Source organism: Rhipicephalus microplus, chromosome 1 (genome assembly GCF_043290135.1).
Source record: "Rhipicephalus microplus isolate Deutch F79 chromosome 1, USDA_Rmic, whole genome shotgun sequence".
Lineage (NCBI taxonomy): Eukaryota > Metazoa > Arthropoda > Arachnida > Ixodida > Ixodidae > Rhipicephalus > Rhipicephalus microplus.
Genome location: NC_134700.1, coordinates 67,936,198 through 67,951,584, shown reverse-complemented (window position 1 = coordinate 67,951,584; position 15,387 = coordinate 67,936,198). Strand labels below are relative to the sequence as shown.

Here is a 15,387-nt window from a genome sequence, read left to right as displayed (position 1 = left end):
TCCACTTTTTTGTAAGTAGTTTTTGTCATCCCATGATACAAAAGTGGCCTTCAAATAGAAGCTGAGTAACTCTAATAAGCTGCTGTTATGAATTCCAGTGCGCGTTTGGAACGCTGATGATCCGAAGTTGTCTATGGATTCCTCTACACATTTTAGTAGTTGATCGTGCGGCAAAGAGTAATACAAGTCCTTGATATCCACAGACATTGCCTGGAGTCCTGTGTTAGTTTGCCCAATAATGTCAATAACAGCGTCAGAGTTTTTGACCAAAAAAAGGTCGTCTATTGTTAAATTTTTTTTTAGCTTTTCTTGCAAGAAAAGTGCTACCGACTTTTGCCAGGTCCCCCTTTCTGTTACAATGACCCGCAAAGGGCAGTCAATTTTGTGCGTTTTCGCAGAAAAAAACAAGTCAAGGCTAAGCTTTTTGCAGCTATCTATTGCCTTTGAAAGCTTCTTAAGCCCCAGATCCCCGGCCAGAGTTTTCGCACGCTTCTTAAGCTTATGCAGACAAATTTTATCACTCTCGTTGAAAAGAGACTGCATTGCCTGTATGGCCTTCACCTTAAACATTGAACGAGGAAGAACCGCAAAACCACCCTCCTTGTCAGCCTGCAGAAGTGACAAGGAATGTGCCTTTAGGTACGCGACAGTGCCTCCTGTATTGACAACTTTGTTCGAGGACTTACATCTCGATAGCACCTGCACGCCTTGGGCAACACATCTATCACATTCAGAGTCAGGAGCACGACGAGCGACTTGCCTGACTAGAGTGAGGAGCTCGTGTGGTGTTCTTGAAGGTGCCACTGCGTACTTTGGTCCGAGGCATAGGGTGTGCTTAACGTTGTCGGGAAGAAAAGCATCCCCGAGAACATGCACAAGGTCCCTAGCAGCTGGAGACTTCCTTGGTGTGATGGTCCGCAGGTAACTGAGCGTCTGACGCCACATGAACTCGACGTTTCGGTCTACGAGGCTTGAGAGTTCACGACACTTCTTTTGTTTAACTGCTGTGCGTTCGTTCCCTAGGATTCGTAGTTGCAGGGCTTGACGGTACAGGCGTGCTTGCCGAAGCCATTCTGAGCGTAGAATCTTGGAAACTCTTAAACCATGGCCAATCGAGGGAGTGAGGCCACCAAACAACGCCTTGACTTCGGGAAGAAGTATCTTTAGCCGCATGCAGTATGCCAAAGAGCGTGCGCGGCAAGCTGCCACACTGATTAGACTGACGAGAAGAGAAGGGCTTGTAGAAGAGGAGATATAGATGCCCGATGTACTGGCTTCGGCAAGCACGCCTGTACCGTCAAGCCCTGCAACTACGAATCCTAGGGAACGAACGCACAGCAGTTAAACAAAAGAAGTGTCGTGAACTCTCAAGCCTCGTAGACCGAAACGTCGAGTTCATGTGGCGTCAGACGCTCAGTTACCTGCGGACCATCACACCAAGGAAGTCTCCAGCTGCTAGGGACCTTGTGCATGTTCTCGGGGATGCTTTTCTTCCCGACAACGTTAAGCACACCCTATGCCTCGGACCAAAGTACGCAGTGGCACCTTCAAGAACACCACACGAGCTCCTCACTCTAGTCAGGCAAGTCGCTAGTCGTGCTCCTGACTCTGAATGTGATAGATGTGTTGCCCAAGGCGTGCAGGTGCTATCGAGATGTAAGTCCTCGAACAAAGTTGTCAATACAAGAGGCACTGTCGCGTACCTAAAGGCACATTCCTTGTCACTTCTGCAGGCTGACAAGGAGGTTGGTTTCGCGGTTCTTCCTCGTTCAATGTTTAAGGTGAAGGCCATACAGGCAATGCAGTCTCTTTTCAACGAGAGTGATAAAATTTGTCTGAATAAGCTTAACAAGCGTGCGAAAACTCTTGCCGGGGATCTGGGGCTTAAGAAGCTTTCAAAGGCAATAGATAGCTGCAAAAAGCTTAGCCTTGACTTGTTTTTTTCTGCGAAAACGCACAAAATTGATTGCCCTTTGCGGGTCATTGTAACAGAAAGGGGGACCTGGCAAAAGTCGGTAGCACTTTTCTTGCAAGAAAAGCTAAAAAATTTAACAATAGACGACCCTTTTTTGGTCAAAAACTCTGATGCTGTTATTGACATTATTGGGCGAACTAACACAGGGCTCCAGGGAATGTCTGTGGATATTAAGGACTTGTATTACTCTTTGCCGCACGATCAACTACTAAAATGTGTAGAGGAATCCATAGACAACTTCGGATCATCAGCGTTCCAAACGCGCACTGGAATTCATAACAGCAGCTTATTAGAGTTACTCAGCTTCTATTTGAAGGCCACTATTGTATCATGGGATGACAAAAACTACTTAGAAAAAAAGTGGAGTATGTATTAGTTCATGCTTGGCACCCATTCTCAGTGACATATTTCTAGCACATCAGGATCGTGTCTTGTCAAACAAACTTGATGACTCTGTGGTTTTTAAAGTCTGCCGTTTTGTTGATGATTATTTAGTGTTGTTGAAATGTGACAGTCAAAATTTTCAGACCATTTCCTCTGACGTGTTGACTGTTTTCCGAGAGTGCCTGAAACCATTAGTTTTAACGTATGAATCACCCACTGATAACAACCTGAAATTTCTAGATTTGAAGCTTTTGCTAGAACCCCGACATGTTTGCTGGATGTATGAACCAAGAAGCGGCAAGCCACTTCTGCCTTTCAGCTCAGCTCACTCAAAATTGGTCAAGCGGGGCATTGCTAACCTCTGCCTTGCCAACGCCTTAAAGAAGTCTTGCCCCCACATGGTACACCGCAGCTTTGCTCTACAAGTGGAGCGCCTCAGCAAAGCCGGTTACCCTGCACACATTCTCGTTTCAGTGGCGGAAAAGCTGGTCACTGTCGTGAAGCGAGGCAACAAACCAGATAAGCGCAACAGCGTCAGAAAGAGCCGGCCTGTCGTACTACCGTACGTGCACGACGTCTCACACAGGCTAAAAAAGATTGCTTGAGACGCCAACGTTCTTGTTGTTTTTTCAGCACCTGAAAAATTGCAGAAGCTTTGCAAACGGGTAAATACACCTCACGCAACTTCTGCCGCGTGCTCTGTCGCGCACAGGACATGCTACGTCCCATGAGCAGTGGGAGTCGTATACTTAATTCCACTGACGTGTGGGTGCATCTATGTCTGCCAAACCGGCAGGTGCATAAACGACCGCCTGCGAGAACACCGAAACAATGTGCACAATGTGGTACAAGAGCATCTTGGCATTCATTGCCGAGATTGTGGGTGCACCCCCCTCTTTGATCAGTGCTCTATATTGGCAAGGCACAGGGAGCAACTTACCCGAGAAATTATCGAAGCCGAAAAAAATACACGTGCTAGGAGATAAATGCGTAAGCACTTCATCGGTTGCTTCATCCCAGGCTGAACGCGATTACCTGGCTGGGCTTTGAGGCATTAGAGGACCTGTCACACGTGCTGTTACTGGTGTGTAGATTGGGCTTGTTTTTTACCTTCATGCTCTGTAATCTTCCTTTTTAGACGTATAAATTCTTGCCACTCTGCGAAATAAAGTTAGTTGGAAGTCAGCGCTCTTTCTGTCTACCCTGTCCTTTTTTCCTTTGTTCGCGCGCTGAAACACCTTGCAAATATGAACACCCTAAAGCAGTTGTGCATTGTGGCAAAGCCGACTTTTCAACATCTGTGATGCTTAACGATTCTTGAAAGCGATTGTTTAAGCCTGCGAGGTCATAGACATAGCAGTGGTTAGGACTGCAAGTAATGCTGTTTCAAACCTGGAATGTTGGCTGAAAGCCCAAGAAATCAGATGTGAAGAGTTTGAGCGTTCAAGTTGATTGATTGATATGTGGGGTTTAATGTCCCAAAACCACTATATGATTATGAGAGACGCTTCAGTGGGAGGCTCCGGAAATTTGAACCACTTGGGGTTCTTTAACGGTCATTGAAATCTGAGCACACTAGTCTACAGCATTTTTGCCTCCATCGAAAATGCAGCCTCCGCAGCCAAGATTCGATCTCGTGACCTGCGGGTCAGCAGCCGAGTACCTTAGCCACTAGACCACCGTGACGGGGCATTTGAGCGTTCAAAATTCCAGACGTGTTTATACATAGACGTCTATAGGACTTGTGATGCTGATGCAAAATCGTTCGAATTTGCTAGCATGTCTTAAAATTTTTGACGTCCATAAAATCGGCTGCCAACTCACCTTCAGTCATGTTATAACGAAAAGCTATGGTATTAAATTTCATCATTGGCTTTGTCTCCTAAATATGGTCAGTTTATTTGTGGCTAACATAATCCTCTTTTCTTTTAAATTTATATTATGCTTGAATAGCATGCTGCACATCTTTATTTTTTCATTCGTGTGTCATGAACACAGTATCCAAACAATGGCAGGAAAGGAAAGAATGGAAGCTTGCAATTAAAAAATCTATAAACGAGTTGTATCGGGCCGACCTTTCAAAAGACGAACTTGTCTTTCTCAAGGTCAGACCAGAATAGTTCTGTTCTAGCCTTAAGGAAAATAAGTCCACTTCTCGGAATGTCGGCTTGACACAACCCCCATTTATGTATTTTTTTTTCATGAACACAGTATGTGTCCCAAAATTGATTCCAGCACTGCCTGCTGCAAAACAGCCTAAGCCAGTAGCATCACTGCAAGTTATAAACTGGCTAGACCACCACTGAATTCTAATTCCCTTAAATTTGAAAATGTTGAAAGCTACATGTTTTTAGACCTAAAGTGCTGGTGCACAATGTTGCCGATTTATTTCTCAGAGCTCCTCACTTACATGTCGTGTTTTGCCACACAGCAGCTACTGAATTTTAATATTCTTTCGATTTTCTAGGCACGATGTTGTAAACATTGGTAGCAGCGAACTACAACTTGACTTGTTTGAGGGTTGCACATGTGCGCTTTTGTTTTCGTTAACAATGGGAGTGGTTGCTCTCAGAATCGAAAAGGTGTTTCCATGGGTCCACCTCTTTCAGAATGTAACTAATGGAACACTTTTCGTTGACTTGGAACCAAACTGCACATCTGTGTAGGCTGTCGATAGCTGTTAGCGCTTGTTACGCCTAGCCTTGGGGTTTGCAACTTGGCATGCGGCCCCGGAAAGCTTGCCCTAGACAATACTCCTTTCAGTGATGAATTTTTGGTTGTGTGCAAAAAAAAAAAGTTTTAATGTGTTCTTATAGCTAAGAGGCATTTGAAAAAGCATGCGAAAAAATTCAGAGACTGTTAACCAATGGTGTTCATAGTCGAACCATGTCCAGCATACTGGACACTAGGATTCCTTTGTTGCACTTATAGGTATTCACGGTCTGCTATCTTCCCTGAATGATTCTTGCTTTTAGTCCTGTCAGAAGGTTAATTGTCCTATAAAACACAAAAAATGGTTTGTTTTAATCTTAGAAAAAGAAGGAAAAATTCTGACGGTTAATGGTCACACATAGCGTGATGAATGTAAAAAAAACATAAGGGGAGCGCGCTTGCCGTCCACAAGCCACCTTCCCCAAATGCCGCTTCTTCCTCATGTGCCATGCTTTGGTAGAATTCCCAGGATGCTCCTGTTTTATTTTTTATGGCTGGGCTTCAAGTTTATCGCCTAAAACTCGCTCCTAGTTTTCTTCTTTTTCTGCATGCTGGACACAATGCGAACCAATTGAATCCTGGTGTCTAGTCTAAGGGACGTAAAAATATTCTCGCATTGCGAGCAAACTACTGGCTACAAAAGCTACCTTTTTGCATCATTGTTTTAAGAGGACATCAGTCAGCTTGCACAATATAAATTATTTGAATTGCACAAAGTATGCTCCTAAAATGATTTTATATACGCAGCTACATCATGCGCATGCTTTTCCTCATGAATGACGTCCATATTCTACGGTGGTCTAGTGGCTAAGGTACTCGGCTGCTGACCCAGAGGTCGCGGGTTCGAATCCCGGCTGCGGCGGCTGCATTTCCGATGGAGGCGGAAATGTTGTAGGCCCGTGTGCTCAGATTTGGGTGCACATTAAAGAACCCCAGGTGGTCTAAATTTCCGGAGCCCTCCACTACGGCGTCTCTCATAATCATATAGTGGTTTTGGGACGTTAAACCCCACATATCAGTATCAGACGTCCATATTCTAAGGCACCCTCATAAGAAAGTGGGGCTGAGGGTGAAAAACATTCAAAATCATATTGCTCACCTCTTACAGAAGGTGCAAAAATTGTTTCGGCTCTAATTGTAGTTCTTCATTTTCTGCACCTCCTTTTTTTTGTGTGTAGAGGGAAAGCGATATGAAATCACATTTACGAGCTCAACAAAGGTCAGTATGCATAAAACCAAGTTTGGTATTGCGGTTGGGAGAACTGCTTAAGTCTAAAGCTTGCAGGTTCGCCGGTTGCTGGAATAGACGAAAATCAGCATTACGAAGCCTTTTCATTTCAGGAACACTGCCTACACTGATCATGGAATCGAGGACGCACGTGCAATATCTGCAGTCAACTGTGGTGTAACTATTTGGTAAACAAAAAGCCAAAGAGCTGCTAGTACCGAGCACTTGACACAGGCGCTCGTTCAGTTTGGAGTGGAGGCTTCTCCAGTGCCCTACAATCTTTCCTAACAGCGCATCTTTCTTTTTTCTCTTTTCCTGCTTCGCTCCTCGTTGGCTCACTGTGTAGTCCCTCCATCGCAAGGCCTACGTCGCTCTTTCTCGGACGGTGAATGTTCGTTGAGAAGGACAGTTGTTACCATAACTTGTTATGAGTGGCATTATAACCAGTCTTTCATCTCAGGGCTGCCGCAATACCTGGTATGCATATATGTGAACTTCAGTGGGAGGATTAACAGGAGTAAGAAAAGACTGCATTATTGGCTGCGAAATCAAGCAGAGTCGCCCGAGCCTGGTGGCAACTGGCCGAAATGACGAAGTGTGGATTGCTCCTTGCATCGTCTACTAGCTACGTCGTGTTTTTATGTTTTTATGTGCGCGTACATCATGCATGTTCTCAGAGTGTGGTTTGCCCGGCCATGTCAGCGCGAGTGTAACTGTTTCTACGTATGCCTGAAATGATGTACGAAAACATTTGGTCTTGCTCAGCTGCTAATGCATTGTAATAAGATCGGTGAGCGCAACTTTCCAGAGTGCTGTTTATTGTCGTCGTACCCTCCATTCAACAGAATAATCTCATGTTAATCTCAGTGTGGGTGCCGTTTTCTGTTTCAAGCAAAACGCAAAATGCTCTTGGCATCCTCCCAAACATAAGGACTATTAAGTGGTGTGTGAATGCAGCTTTTTATAGCGACTGGTTGATAAAAAAATTAAGAAAAACAGGCTCTAGACCGTGCACTTGCGTGCTGTTGGTGTACAGCTATGGCACTGTAGTTTATCGATCATGCGAAAAGCTTTAGTCGTGTTTATCTCGTCGTGGTACCACTACATAGAAATACTGCTATATTTCTATGGAAATGTTACTATGACCTAAGCTATGAGACTACCGTGTGCTTAGATTTAAGAATGCTTTAAAGACCCAAGACGTTGAAACTTAATTCAGACGGCAGGCCTTATAAATAATGTGTAATTTCACTGAAAATTTCATCCTTTTACATTGTGTTCACCGTTTGTGTTGCATTGCTAGTGACCGATGGAAGGCAGTGATAATTTTTTGCAAAAAATAAACGTGCTTGTCCCATTAACCAGGCCTTTGTTGTAGCATCGTCATGCACGTAATTCATCGATGAAAGCTTTCTGCTGAACTCTTATACAAGATTTTCACTGGTGCAAGAACATGTGCGTACACATTGTAAAGCAGTGTAGTGCAAAGCGCCGTCAGCCCTTAGGCTTTCTTGACCAGGCTTATCAATTGTCCCACATTTCATGGAACAGAATGAGAGGAGAAAAAATCGTATGCGTATAAGGTGCAAACGGTGGTTCTGAACGAATCGCACAGATATGTGGGCCTTTTACGATCTTTCTTTCTGTCTTTTTTGTAGTATGCTGATAACAAAGATGTAAATAAGTAGTTCAGTCACGCTACAGCAGTGCGTAGCAAGCGAAACAAAAGCTTACCACGTACAAACAACACAGCAAAGGTGCAATTTAGTTTAATAGCGTGAAGAGAGCCAGCTAGTGCGAGCATCTTTATGAAAGACAGAATGCACTTTACTCGCTGGTAATGTTAACATTGCATAAGGGTCGTGCACCGATTCAGTAGTAAAGAGTGTAGATATTAACAGTAAACTGTAGTCAACACAATTTATGCTCTGACAATCGGCTCAGACTGCACGCAACAAAGCGTCGCTGCGTGTATTTGTATACATGCCGCCGACTGCCTATCCACACTTGCACGGGACTGTGCTGCCACCTATAGACTGATATCACTGCGAATATCAATCCTGCTCTGTAAGCTGTTAGAGGCTGTAAGGAGTCTGAGCTATACATGCATGCAACTTCGGGCTTGTTGTGGTTTATTAGCTGTTCATAAAAAGTTAGGCGCAGCACTGAATTGACAAGGACAGGACAAGGAGAACTTCCTCAAGTGCTAACTTTTAACAATAATTTATTGGAAGCCACATTACTGAATATATGCGTGAAAAGGTGCACATTCAAGCATAAGAAAATGTGGTGGCATGAAGCAATAACAATTTTTTCATATATATATATATCACCCCAAGGAGGTGGATCTTGCGTATCTATTTCATCAGTTAGCAAAAACTTCATTCACACTGCAAAGAAAGATAAATACAATTGCCCTTCCCCTCCCCCCCCCCCCCCCCCCGTGGATTAACTAGTTATATTGTGGTTATTTCGTATGTGCATAAGAAATCCCACGGCTTGGAAAATATAGGGTGAGGGCTGTGTTTTCTGCAACAAAGAAGGTTAGTTGCAAGGTCGCAAGGGTCTGCTTTGGGCAAAGAAAAATAATGTGAGATAGTTGCCAGTTGTTTTTTCAGTTGTATAGGAGTTTTTAACCGGATTCCTCTTTTATATTGTTGCGTAGCTTCACTGACGTTAACAGTGCATAGTGTGCATAGTGGGACATACCTTGAAGGGCATCTATAAGGAAAGTGAAGAAGTGTACGTCTGTGGTTTACGTCTGACTGAGTGTTCTTGCCGTACAACATATGTAACAATATGTTCACATGTGCATCTGCCAGATGCACTGGCCGGTGGTTTATTTGGTGCCTCAGAAAGCATAGCAATTCATTGAATGGAGCCGTCTCATCTCTACTCGCATTGTCTGTCATACAAATTTAAATAATTCTTCAAAATAACGGTATATTTATATTGTCATCTTAATCAGACCACGCGAGAAATGTCAGGGCCTATCATATCATAAAGAATGCCGCTCTTTGTAGAAGTCAACCTTCTCTGTAATAAGAAGACAAGGAATTCAACTTTAATAATTGACTGTGAACACACTCCTTGGTTAATTTTTTGCTCCTGTTTCTGACATGCACGATGCGCCTCCATTTCTATATGATTCTTTTCACACGTACAATAACCTCTCAGTTGCGAGAGAGCTAGCGTTTATGTGTTTATTTCTTTCCTTGCCAAGCCTACTTGTTCTGGCGCTTTTAAGTTTTATTCCAACCAGTAGTTATAGTGCCAAACAGGGGCTCCGGAACCGGAGGCGCCGTGGGGGCCATAGCCCCAACAGGGCGATGGCCCCCTTTTACAATTGTAATGTAAATGTCAAGAAAGAAAAGTGGGTGAAAAGATCTTTTCACCCGCTTTCTTTCTTGACATTTACATTACAATTCGGCCTAATAACTTTCCCTATACTTTCCTTGGAATTATTGTCTGTTAGATCTCATAATGATTGTGTGAAACACGGAAAAACGAGCCCTTAAGTATACACTCCTTTCTTAAGATATGTATGTATATGTGTGTGTGTGTGTGTGCGTGTGTGTGCGTGTGCGCGCGCGCGCGCGCGTGTGTGTGTGTGTGTGTGTGTGTGTGTGTGTGTGTGTGTGTGTGTGTGTGTGTGTGTGTGTGTGTAACGTAAAAAGGTAGCGATGGTTGGGAGTTAGAAGAAGCCGAGGAGAAAGAAGTCAGAATGGAATAAACATGGAGTATGAGCCGCGCTACGTCTCCCAGTCATCATAGCTTCACACGAGTCGACAGGATGGAGACCTGCCTGCCCCTTCATCAGTCGCTCACCATCTACGCAGTTCTCTGCATGACACCCTGAGCATACATGGACTACCGTGCAAGCGCCTAGCATTACACAGCGACCAGCACCATGCCAGAATCATCGACTGCCCTTCCCATCCCCAAGTACACCGGAGCAGTGGATGATGGACCTGTACAGGACTGGTTCAACCTGTTTGAGCTCCATGCTACCGCTGCATCATGGTCGGAACTAGAGATGATCATCAATTTTACCGACTACGTCTCCGGTGAGGCCTTCAAATTCTACCTCACCGACATATTTCAAAACTATGAGTCATGGGAAAAGATAAAACAAGAAATGATCATTTGGTTTAAAGAAGACATTGACTACTACGACGAAGATTCGCTTATAACCGACCATCCACAGACAACTGCGCTCGGTCGCCGCAGTCAAAAGCACTGCTCACGCATTGGGACACCAAAAATGAATCGGCCTTTGAAACAAGAGCAATTAAAGCAACCTCTCACTGAAAGGCAGCCATATCTGTTTGCAGGAAGAGTGTACCCTCAACCGCACCACGTTTTGCAACTGCCCAATCGAAAACCAACCTTTACGTCATCACTGCACCGTAGCACTCACATTAGGGAGCCACCCTGTGCACAGTACTTTCCGTCTCGCGCACTTCAACCACCTCCTACTTTTCCGTCGCTTGGCACTTCAGTTGCTCACAGTGCTCACCTCGCATCTCACATGCTTACTACGGTTGATATAGAGGTGAGGAACCCTGAAGATACTCAGCCAGGCTCTGGCCCTTCTGTGCAGATGCATGCTTCAGAACAGCCTAACTCGTTAGTTACACAGAAAGACAAACATTTACGACTGAAATCTGACCAAACTACGCCTGATGCAGTGTCACCATCCAGTGCACGGGCACCTGGGAGTCTTAACAACACAGGAGGCTCGGAACCATCAAGTCACACACGTTGCCGCGAGCCAGAAGCATCCATTAGGAACGGCGTCACAAGAGCCTCCGAAGAGTCTCCAGTAAATTCAAGCGCACAACCTTCGTTACCCGAAATGCAGCATAACAGTCCACTGACTACCATCTGCCTACTGTACACCACATCAAGTTGCCCAGAAAATCAGTGCCATGGTCAAAAACGGCTGCCACGTCAGCACCACCAGTGCCAGCAAAATCAAGCCCAAGAACAACAGAGTCTGGAAGGGCTACACCAACAAGGACTACGACGAATAGAATCATCTTCGGAAGAACACACGCGGTTTATGGAAAGCCGTTTACAAACGAGTCAACCAAACCGACGACATATTCAAGATTTCTCACTCGGAACAAAGAAAAAATTGAATCCAGGATATTTTCCCAAGGGACGTCGAGTAAGCTTTCTCCAGTCGAGATCAAGACTCAGGCAACACGACATACAACGTCGAGAAAGGTGCCAAACCATACCCTGTATTCCGCAAGGACATAGAAATCACCGCACCAGCCTCGGTCAACAAGCATGCAAACGGGTGGCACCGCATGGGTTCCAATCAAGACAAATAGCACGACACCTGCGCAAATCATCCAGCCAATGCTTCAAAGCCATCACACCACGTTCATTCATCGCAAGAATGCCGGCTGTGTTTCCATCTGATTCTACGCTCAAAGCATGCTTATGTTGTCCAGAGCGCAACAGCCAGCCTCGCCCTCCAGAGCTGTACTCGATACCCCGGATTGCTGTCCTCTCCTGTGAAGCTATAGTGTGTTAACGGAAACTTCCTCGGACATGGAATGATCTTTTCTTTTTGACAGTGTTCACTTCTAAGCCGTGCGTGTTCAGTTTTTATTTCTGTTCGTCTGGTGCGAATTCTTTCTGGGGGAGGGGGAATCCTGTAACGTAAAAAGGTAGCGATGGTTAGGAGTTAGAAGAAGCCGAGGAGGAAGAAGTCAGAATGGAATAAACATGGAGTATGAGCCGGGCCACGTCTCCCAGTCATCATAGCGTCACATATATATATATATATACATACACACATACACACACGTGTGTGTGTCAAGTGGATCCTTCATGAGAATGGTAACAACAGAAGAGTGTAATTCGACAGTTTCGTCCAAAGTCTGGCCTTCGTCAGGAATGAGGGTACATTCTGTTTACGCACGCATTTATAGTACTTTGAGTGAAAAATGAAAGGGAAAGAATGGCTAAGACAGAAAGGAAGAAAGAAATGAAAAAGTGAGAGGAGAAAAAAAAATTCGAGAATGTTTTAGGGTTTACTGTGCTGTGCGAGTGGCGTCGTCAGTATTGTCGCCCCCTCACTTCAGATATACTTCTGGAGCCCCTGGCACTGCCAAAGGGGGTTCCTGACGCTTGTCATTTATTACCCGATGTGTACACTGTCTTTAGTGAATGTATCTTATCATACTAAATGCTGACTATACTTTCTCGGCACTGCGCCGTGTCGCCTGTAGACAGACAGAAATTAGGTGCCTTCTTCCTTTTCCTCATGAACCACTAACAACAACATATACTTTCTAGCGTACTATTTAAATATCGGAACTTCACACTGTACTCATCTATTCTGTCGACGAATGTTGGCTCCGTACGCATCTGTGAATTATTGACCACTCCTGCACTTCATAGGCAACCAACCTAGGTCTTTTTCATTTCATTTTACTATATGGCATACCGGTGCCAATAAAGAAAAAAAAAAGAATGAGAGGTTTTAAGTCACTCAGCTGGTGGTCCAAGCAGTGGGACAGATGGAAATCGCAGGGAGGCTGTCACAGCTAAATACTGAAGTTCGTGATTCAGTTATGCTGCAATAAGTGGCACCTTGCCGAATTCACCTTGTTTGAGGAGTGGATTGGCACGGCACAAGCTCCTTGAGGGAGCAAAAGCATGAGATCCGCACGCTCGTCGTGGCAGCTGCTGGTGGCATACACGCGTTTCCCATGAGCGCTTGTGCACCTGTTCAGGGTGCTTGTGTGCTTGAAATATGTATATTGGGCTTCTGGTGAATACAACACCAGAAATTTCACTGAAGGTGGGCCTCAGTAAATTCCACAGCACTGGTCAGTACCAGTGAAGTGCTACTGCAATACATCGAGTTCAGATCACCCTTTCTGCACCACTAGCTTTCATACAGCACCATTAGAATGCGGTGGTTGACGAAACATTGTGCAGCATGCGTGTTCCTGGTTCATTATTTGTCTTGCTTGCTGTTCTGTGTAGCGATCGGTCTAAATTTATGGTTTAATGCGAAAGGATTGACACAATTGAACATTGCAAATGGGATTTTTGAGCACAAAGATTCACATTCACAAGACTAGGCAACAAGTAGACCAGTGCCTGCCTTGTCGTCTCGACTTGTGAATGTTCTTTGCACTCAAAGATCCTGTCAACTATGCGCCATCCCGCCAAATTTCAAGTTTTGTGGGAATATTGGAAAGAAGTTACAGCCGTTGCCCGTGCCTTGTGCAGGGACCAAGATGGACCTCCGCGAAGATAAGGAGACTTTGCAGCAGCTGTCGGAGCAGGGCCTGTCGCCAATCAAGAGGGAGCAGGGCCAGAAGCTGTGCTCCAAGATTCGTGCCATCAAGTACCTCGAGTGCTCAGCCCTTACACAAAGAGGCCTCCGACAGGTGGGTTCTCTTCTGCCTGCTAAACGTACACTGTCTGGTCGTAGAAAAAGTAACAAAGCCACTGTAGAAGGTGTCAGTAATTACGTGCCCATTTCTATGAACTGATGCAGTTTTTTACATGCTTTGAGCAGGGAAGCTACTTCCTAAAGGATAAGGCAGATGTTTTCTCAAAGATAGACGTATTCATGAATGCAAGCCACACTTTGAATCAGTGCCTTGCCATTACAGTGCCTGAAAGAATATCGGAAAGTAAAAGTATGGGCTCCTACATGAATTCAAGTGAAGCACTTGCACGGCACTCGTCTACGGTCGCCCATTTTTCAAAACTTGAACGTGTCAGCCTTAACTATCCAGTCGATAAACGGCAGTGGACGGAGCACAGTGACAAAATTAACAAGAGTACGTGTATGCCTGCGATGAACTTTTCTGTGCAGCTGTCTTCTGCAAGGCTCTTTCGGGAACCGGACACCAGGATGCCCGCAACAGGCGCTTACAGCCTCGGCGGTCAATGCTCACGCATTCAGGATAAAAAATATGGCTGATACCCCTATATAGGAATCAGTATACAGACGGAACCCGCAATAACGAAACTCCGCGAGTACTAAAACTCCGCAGCAACGAAATATTTCCGGATCCCCGGCGAACGTTCATAGAAGGTCATGTATTTTGTATCTCACAGCAATGAAATGTTTTGGGACAGTGATCCCGCATCAACAAATTTTCTACCACGGTGCGGGCCTTGTTTTACCCTCCTGCCAAAGGTTAACTGTCGAAAGTATGCTCGTATGCGTGTTATGCGCACTCAAAATTTGTAAACGTCTGCTTTTGCCGCACTACCGTGGGTACCGCCATTTTTGTTTACTTAAGGGGGGACGCAGCTTTGGGATTGCAAAAAATGGCAAAAAAAATCGATTTTTTTGGAACTTTTTTTGGAACTTTTTTGGAAGTTTTCTGCTTCTGGAACTCTTTTTCTATCTGATTCCAAAATATCTACACTGAAAACCGCGCTGAAGTGCGGAAAATTCGTTTCACCCACATATGTAGCGAAACTTTTTCGGGAAATTGGGAGAAAACAGCGATTTTCAAAAAATAATGGCTTCACAATGGCGGGGCCGGGAGCCGGCTTCTTGGGCTCATCGGAAAGAGCATTTCTCTGTGTTTAACTTTCCCGCCTCAGCTGGCTCCTCCCTTTAAAAACAAGCGCATAAAGAGCAAATGTTTGAAGGTCGTTTCGAGGCCCTTGATTGGCTGTGGCCGCCATGTTGCCTCAGCTCGCCTCGCCATTAGCCCGATGCTCGCTCCGGGAGATCGTCGTCTGCTGCTTGTGCGTCGCGAGGACATGGCTCTCGAAAATTGCTACGTCATGACATGTTCATGGCTTGATGATTACTTAAGATATAATTACGCTTTAGTTAGGAGCAGTAGGCGGATGCGCGATCAGGTTACTACAAGCGCAGCACGTCATTGGAGTCGTCTTCAGCCCTCACTCCGCCGACAGCAAGACTGCGGGCAGAAACGACTCGCTAGCGCGCTCGTGGCGACGTGCTTCGTTGCTTGTAAGCGGCGGCACAGTCAAATTACTACGAGTGGTTGCACTGGACGCACAATCAGATTACTACGAGCGGGTGCGCGGTCTACGAGCACGGCGCGTCATCGGAGTCTGCTTT

The 15,387-nt window shown here is 45.2% G+C and overlaps 1 protein-coding gene across 4 annotated transcripts in view; it reads left to right on the top strand.

Moving 5' to 3' along the window:
* LOC119178750 (ras-related C3 botulinum toxin substrate 1) overlaps positions 1–15,387 on the top strand; it is a 66,488-nt gene that overhangs the window by 34,109 nt on the left and 16,992 nt on the right. For all 4 annotated transcript variants that reach the window (XM_037429989.2, XM_037429990.2, XM_075876170.1 and 1 more), the window contains exon 4: positions 13,560–13,720. In XM_037429989.2, coding sequence (XP_037285886.1) covers positions 13,560–13,720 — 161 coding nt within the window. The remainder of the gene's footprint in view (positions 1–13,559; positions 13,721–15,387) is intronic.